This window comes from Podarcis tiliguerta (genome assembly GCF_965153285.1).
Source record: "Podarcis tiliguerta genome assembly, chromosome: 1".
In the NCBI taxonomy this organism is placed as follows: Eukaryota; Metazoa; Chordata; class Lepidosauria; order Squamata; family Lacertidae; genus Podarcis; species Podarcis tiliguerta.
The window spans coordinates 42,024,057-42,031,345 of record NC_139534.1 but is presented as its reverse complement, the minus strand read 5'-3'; the positions used below and the strand labels follow the sequence as shown (position 1 = coordinate 42,031,345).

General features: G+C 42.0%; 1 protein-coding gene across 3 annotated transcripts in view; it reads left to right on the top strand.

Moving 5' to 3' along the window:
• Positions 1-4,598: 4,598 nt before the first annotated feature.
• GPR39 (G protein-coupled receptor 39) overlaps positions 4,599-7,289 on the top strand; it is a 126,220-nt gene continuing 123,529 nt past the window's right edge. Inside the window, exons 1-2 of one of the 3 annotated variants that reach the window (XM_083410357.1) lie at positions 4,599-5,122; positions 5,400-6,275. In XM_083410357.1, the coding sequence (XP_083266483.1) occupies positions 5,014-5,122; positions 5,400-6,275 (985 nt within the window). In that variant the 5' untranslated portion in view covers positions 4,599-5,013. Of the gene's footprint in view, positions 5,221-5,399; positions 6,276-7,289 lie in introns of all 3 variants that reach the window. The other 2 variants (XM_083410358.1, XM_083410359.1) reach the window with 2 other exon arrangements.

Genomic DNA, 7,289 nt, shown 5'->3' with positions numbered 1-7,289 from the left:
AAACACTGCTCTGATTTATTTTTTTTTAAATTATAATTCAAGGTCTTCTTAGCCCCCTCCCAAAAAAAAACCCACCTCGGAAGCTAATGGCCTATGTCGCAAAACATTAAAATCATCTAGGTGTTTCTAAGTGCCATTTACTACTATATAGGAATGCAATTCCTTATTACAACAGGCAGAGATTTTGCCATTGCAATCGTATACACGAAATGCTTAGCTCGCACGACGGAACTTATGGACTCGGTTTCTTTTTTAAGAAGCTCAGCAACATTAGTCATATTAAAAACACACAGAAACATTAAAATGCAAGCCACCATTAAATCCACTAGGCTTTAAAATATAAGTATATTCCCCCCCCCCATCTTTTTCTCTTCAATTATCCCCGAAGGCACAGATAACCACTTTCTTTTTTGACAGAGGCTCCTGTGCCTGCCTATAAGAACCAGAAGTGTGAGATATTTAGCAGGAGCTGCATTTCTCATCACAGAGTTATTTGCAGCAAGAAGAGAAGTCGTAGCTCTTGATTTTCTCCCTGTTAGACCATGTTATTCATGTCCAGAAAAGAGAAGGGAATAGTGGTCAGGGAAGGTAACTGCACTTTGAAAGATTATATATAAGTAAATTACAATTAAGGAGTTCAAATAAGGTTGACACTGCAGAAAATGCTCAGGTTTTGTCAGCTTCCAGAAAAATGGAATTCTTTAACTGTGGAGCAGCCACGCGGCGTGTCCATATATGTTGAATGTGGTGTTTTTACAATATTCATAAGGTAGATTCTTTTTTTTTTCTAAAAAAATGTTTAGGGGTAATCTCATTTTGACTCAAGAAAATCACCATTTTATAGTTCAAATTGGGGAAAATAAATACTGTAAATGGACAAAAGTATAAAGATTCACAAAATGTTTAGGGGTATGTGTACCCCTGGGTACCCCCAGAAAAAAGCACTGCATAAGGTGGCTCTAAAGCTGCAACTATGCTTATAATACAATTAACTTAACTTAATGAGGGAGAAATATTTCTTCACCAATTAAAAGGTAAAGGTAAAGGTACCCCTGCCCGTACGGGCCAGTCTTGCCAGACTCTAGGGTTGTGCGCTCATCTCACTCTATAGGCCAGGAGCCAGCGCTGTCCGCAGACACTTCCGGGTCATGTGGCCAGCGTGACAAGCTGCATCTGGCAAGCCAGCGCAGCACACGGAACGCCGTTTACCTTCCCGCTAGTAAGCGGTCCCTATTTATCGACTTGCACCCGGAGGTGCTTTCAAACTGCTAGGTTGGCAGGCGCTGGGACCAAACGACGGGAGCGCACCCCGTTGCGGGGATCCGAACCGCCGGCCATGCGATTGGCAAGTCCTAGGCGCTGAGGTTTTACCCACAGCGCCACCCGCGTCCCTACCTTCACCAATTACAGAAATATTATTACAAAATTATCAGCACCTAAAGCTCATATAGGTAAACAATGGCAGAGAAGACCATTGTTGATTAGCATCAGAGCAATTTACATATTTTGAGACAGAATAGTCATAATTTGCATTACTGTTGATATTGTGGTGTTTGCTTTTGCTTTGTATCAGTTCCACAACACATATTTGAAGGTGGTTATTGCTCAAAATTACAGGTGTTTTATACACACACACACACACACACACACCGTATATATATTTCAGGCTCTCAAATCCTACACAAAATTATGCATGCTTAGGTTGCAATCTTTAGCCACTTACCTGGGAGTAAACTCCATTGAACTCAAAGGGAATTGCTTTTGAGTAGAATTGTGATGATGAAATGACTTAAGCACATCTGGGCTTAAGCACATCTAAGTTGCATCTTACCCACATTTAGATTCTAGACTGCTGTCAGTCAACATAGTCTGTGGTCTGGGATGATGGGAGTTAGAATAAAAAAACACCTGATCTTGAAGTTGCAGCAAATTGTCTTCTTGGAATTATATTACAAGAAATATATTATTACCTCCTCTCAAGTCAACTACCGGTATATCACTCCTTCTAATAGCAAACACTTATGGTGGGTATCAACAGGACTGTAGGTAAGTCAGTTTGGATGGAATATCTGTCTGGAACCCTGAAAATGAGCACTCTTTTAAGAGAGAAAATATGTTGCAACAATTTGTTGCTTGTTCCACTTGTTAGCCACAATGTTTGACTATGTGCGCTGGTATTGATAACTACCAATATTCAAAGCCTTGCGCTACTCTCCTTCCCTTCTAGAACCAGACATTTTTCTTCCAAACCTTTTGGTGGTAGGGTAGACTAAGTGAAAATGCCTATACAGAAACAAATTTAGGTTTTAACTAGATGTCATGCAGTGGAGAAATGCCCTGTTTCTTGAATATGGAAGGTCTTGCTATCTGAAGATGGCAATGGAAGCTGATTAATGGGGAATTAGCAATAACAGGAAACAAGATATACACAAGCCCAGTGCATAAAACAGTCCCAGTGCATCCAAGTACAGTGGTACCTCGGTTGGCAAACTTAATCCGTTCTGGAAGTCCATTCTTAAACCGAAACCATTCTTAAACCGAGGCGTGCTTTCCCTAATGAGGCCTCCCACCGTCAGTGCCCTTCCACCATTTGGATTCTGTTCTTAGACCAAGGTAAAGTTCTCAAATGAAGACACTATTTCCGGTTTTGTGGAGTTTGTAAACCAAATCATTCTTAAACTGGACTGAGAGCCAGTGTGGTGTAGTGGTTAAGAGCGGTAGACTCGTAATCTGGTGAACCGGGTTCGCATCTCCACTCCTCCACATGCAGCAGCTGGGTGACCTTGGGCTAGTCACACTTCTTTGAAGTCTCTCAGCCCCACTCACCTCACAGAGTGCTTGTTGTGGGGGAGGAAGGGAAAGGAGAATGTTAGCCGCTTTGAGACTCCTTCGGGGAGCGGGATATCAAATCCAAACTCTTAATAAAGGTGGTTTTCCTTCTTGTAACTGGTCTCTTAAGAAGACAACACACCTTTCCCAATTGCTGTGGGGAAGAAGCTAGTAGAGGAAGTGATAAATTCACCCCATACCTCTCTCTTACTAGAAGACATGTTAATAATACAATCTGATTACATATGTTATCATACTGAGATTACAAAACTGGTGCTTTTTTATATAATTGGATCGGAAAGTATGTCTGTGGGGGAACCAACAATTTTCCCTGGGCCCTTAGTTCCTCTCTTTCCTCAGCCCCTGGTAATGGGCAAATTTTAATTTGTTTCATATCCACAATTCAGCCATGCATATGTAATCTTTGTTCACACTTTTATAAAGTAAAATTAAGTGAAAGAAATTGGGCAATAATAGAAAGCTTGTCTGAGCAGAACAAATTTGAATTATCAAGCACAAGGAAGGAGGATTGGGGCAAGAGGGCTTGAAGCGGCACAGAGATTGGAGGAAAGAGGTTTTTCTCTGAAATAGGACTGCATGAATAATCAGCTGGAACAGGTGCTGATTTTTTGGCATCTTTTGTTCATTAAGTTTTTGGGTGGGAAGATAACCACCTTGAATATGATGAGAACTGTTTAATAGCTATCTGTTGTTCCACTCTTGTGAATAGCTAAAAAGCAAGCCCACCTTTTCTAATTATAACAATTTTTAGTCTGGAACTTGTTGCTTTGAGATTTTGTAGTAGATTGAGCCTAGTAGTCTGGAGAAAGTCCTCTGGAAGTGATTCTATTTAGCTGTGAAGTAGCCTGCACTGAAATGTGAAGGTATGCTAATCTATAAATATAAAACTCTGGAGGTTACCATGAGAGGTTCTTGGAAACAAAAAATATAGTGTGCATTAAATTCACTTCCCTCTAGGGCTCAGAGGAATAAGCATGGTTAGGACTGCTATCTATATGTATTTCTCTTATCTAGCAGGAAAAGAAGGAAATCTTAAAATAATGCTATTAAGGGTTTGTATGAAGAGTTTATCCCACATTACACTATGGGCAGACCCACACCCTACATTTGAGTCACATTCAGCACACATTTAAAGCATGACCCACTCCAAAGAATCATGAGAACTGTAGCTTCCCCCTCATAGTTACACTTCCCAGAATCCTTATCAAACTACACTTCCCAGGATTATTGGGCTTCAAACCTGCACTGAAAGTGCTTTAAATTCAACTTACCAGGGGGTAGTCCCATTGAACTAAGTGGAAGGAATGGGCAGACATGTCTGGAATTGCACTGAGAGTATAAAATAATGGATTTTGGAAATTATTAGCCCAATTTCTTAAATATGACTTCTGTTTAGAGAAGGCTCTTGACTTGCCTTTTAACAACAATGTAATTGGGGTTTAAAAGTTATTGGCAGTAGGTGAGTTTCATAAGCTAGACCCCTATACGTCTTTTTTTTGGGGGGGGGATGCATGCTGTCTGTTGCAGGAAGCTTTTTGTAATTTTAGGCACGTATGTATTCTGGAGTCCTGTGTTCTAAACCAGCAATGGGATCAACCATCACAGCCTTGCAGAGTTCCTATTCTTCATCTAGTCCCAGGTTCATATGGCATTTGAAGCAATAATCGTTTCTTTTTCCTCTCCTCCTTCGTGACGTGAAAACCTGTACAGTAATCTCCCATGCAGAAAAGGCGAGGAAACGGAAAGCTGCAATAACTTCCACCCACGTGAAGTACTGTAAACAGAGGACATTGAGAAAGAGGGCTAAATCAAACACCCAGATTCCTTCTGCTGCAGCCACGCCCTGCCTTTATTTAATTTATTTATTTTCCTTGTCAGGTTTCACTTCACAGTTGTTAAGGAGTAGAGATCAGATTTCAGGGAGGGCAGAGGAAGCTAGCTGGCTGGAACCAGACTTGCCTTGTCCCTTTTTCTGGCCACCTTATCTTTTCAGTCACTAACCACATCCCACCCGGCTGTTCAGCTAGAAGTTAATGTTTGACGGAAGTGGTTGCCTGTCGGCTAGAGGGAAGTCTCGTCACTCAGAAGCTGGCGGGGCAAGGAACAGGGAGTGCCTGGAGAAAACCCGAAGGGCTTAGCCTTCCTTCCATCAGGAAGAATTGGATGCACCCTGAAGCGTGTGAGGAGGAATTAGGTACAGGACAGAAACAATACTTAGAAGAAAGAAGCATTTCCTTCGTGGTTCTTCTTCTTCTTTTTAAAGCGAATAATGGTTTGTCTCATCTCTTTCCTGGATTGACTAATCCACTAATGTGACTGGTGTGAGGTGCTGATTCAGAATAAAAAGTTGTGCTGCCTGTTTGGGTGTAGGTGAGTCATTGCTATTACTTCACAGCTTCTACCTGTGTGAAATAAGCTTCCTAGAATGCAGTAGGCCTTGGCCTGTGAGTAAACTTGTAAGCTTTGTTAGGAAGGATGTTTGGATCAGTGACATGTTTTGACCCACCTTTTGTCTTTCTTTCCTCCATTGTGTGTTTGTCTGTGATTAGCTCTGCTCATGGAGACAGGAAACAGCCAGCAGGATTGTTGGGATATAATTGATGAAACCCACATTAAAGAATTTGAAGTGGACCAATGGATCAAGATCACCCTAGCCCTTATCTACGTTGTCATCTTTGTGGCAGGCATTGTGGGCAACAGTGTCACCATCCGGACAACCAAACTGCTGCAGAAGAAGGGCTACTTGCAGAAAGAAGTCACAGACCACATGGTGAGCCTCGCATGCTCAGACCTGCTGGTCCTCTTGCTGGGGATGCCTGTGGAGTTCTTCAGTATGATCTGGACCCCTTTCTCCACCCCTCAAGGCAACCTCGCCTGCAAGCTCTACTGCTTCCTTTTTGAGGCCTGCAGCTATGCTACGGTGCTGCATGTGGCCACTCTCAGCTTTGAAAGGTACATTGCCATCTGCCACCCTTTCAGGTTTAAAGCTGCTTCTGGGCCCTGCAAAGTGAGGATCCTCATTGCCTTTGTCTGGATTACATCTGTCCTTGTGGCCTTACCTCTTCTTTTTGCGATGGGCACAGAGTACCCATTGGAAGCCATCCAGGGCCACCGAGGATTGGTTCCCTGCAGCAAACCCAAACCCCGGCACCACATGCCTGACTTGATGCTAAATGTCACCATATGCACCAGCTTGTCGTCTCGATGGAAGGCCTTCCAGTCTGGTATCTTCACTGCTTTTATTGTGTATGTCGTAGTGTTGGTATCTGTGGCTTTTATGTGCCGGAATATGATGAAAGCCCTTATGATCCACAAACAAGGGACCTTAGCCGTGAGAGGGAAGAGAGAAAGCCAAAACCAGTACCTAAGGAAAAACGAGAATCCCGATGGCAGGAGTTCCAGGAAACAGACTATCCTCTTCCTAGGTAAGACCCTGTGTATGTACATGTGTGTGTGTGTGTGTGTTGGTAATGACTCTGCAGCTACAAAAGGAAAGACAAATGGCAGGGTGGAATTGATTCAGGATGAAATGATGGGAAAATGAGGTGGGTTTCATCTCCCTTTTAGTGTTTCACCATTCCCTATTCATTATGGAAATAATTCTGCTCAGCACAAAGCAAATGGCATAAATTGCATGGAACCTGTGCGGTGGTGATATTAAAGTAAGCATTAGTGCCTTCAGAATGTGCATTTGAGAGGAATGGTTTTCATTTCAGCTGCATTTCCCTTTCCTTTATGCACAGAACCAAGTAACTCAGCTTTTCAACAGGCTTCTCTACCCATCCTGTCCCACTTTCCCATCATCACTTAAAGAAAGCACTTTTGATTTAAATATTTCAGTTTTAAAGCTAAATGCTTATCTTGTGTAGTGTTATAATTTTTGTCTCGTTTGAATTAAGCGGGAGTCCTGAAATTCAATTTGCTTTTACTAGTCATGCTGCTTGATAACATCTTATCCCCCATTTTTAGATAAACGAAACTAGTTTTTTTTATTTTTATAGGCAAAGTGGGGGAGATGTATGGAATGGGGTTCAAGGAAAGGAAGCTTTTTACATGTTGATCTTGCCGGAAAGAATGAGGAGCCCTTTGCAAATCACAGCCTTAAGCTGCAATCGTAAATCCTTTACCTGGCGAAAGTCCCACTAGCATCACTAAGAATTATTTCTGAACAAATAGGTTCAGGACTGGAGTGCTGATTAAAAGACTTTGTTTGTTTTTAAACTGTTCCAAAAAAACCACCCCAAAAACAAACAAACAAGCAGAAACAAATAATGAGCCTTGCAAGCTCCAAATGTTACTCAAATATGTTCATTCAGAAAGCTTAAACCTGAGATTTGGGTTGTTGCCAGGGCCACTTTCATTTACTGTAGCCCTGCTCATTTGCCTTTAACAGAATCCCTGGTAACTGAAACTGTCCTGGCAAAGATTAGAGTCTGGCT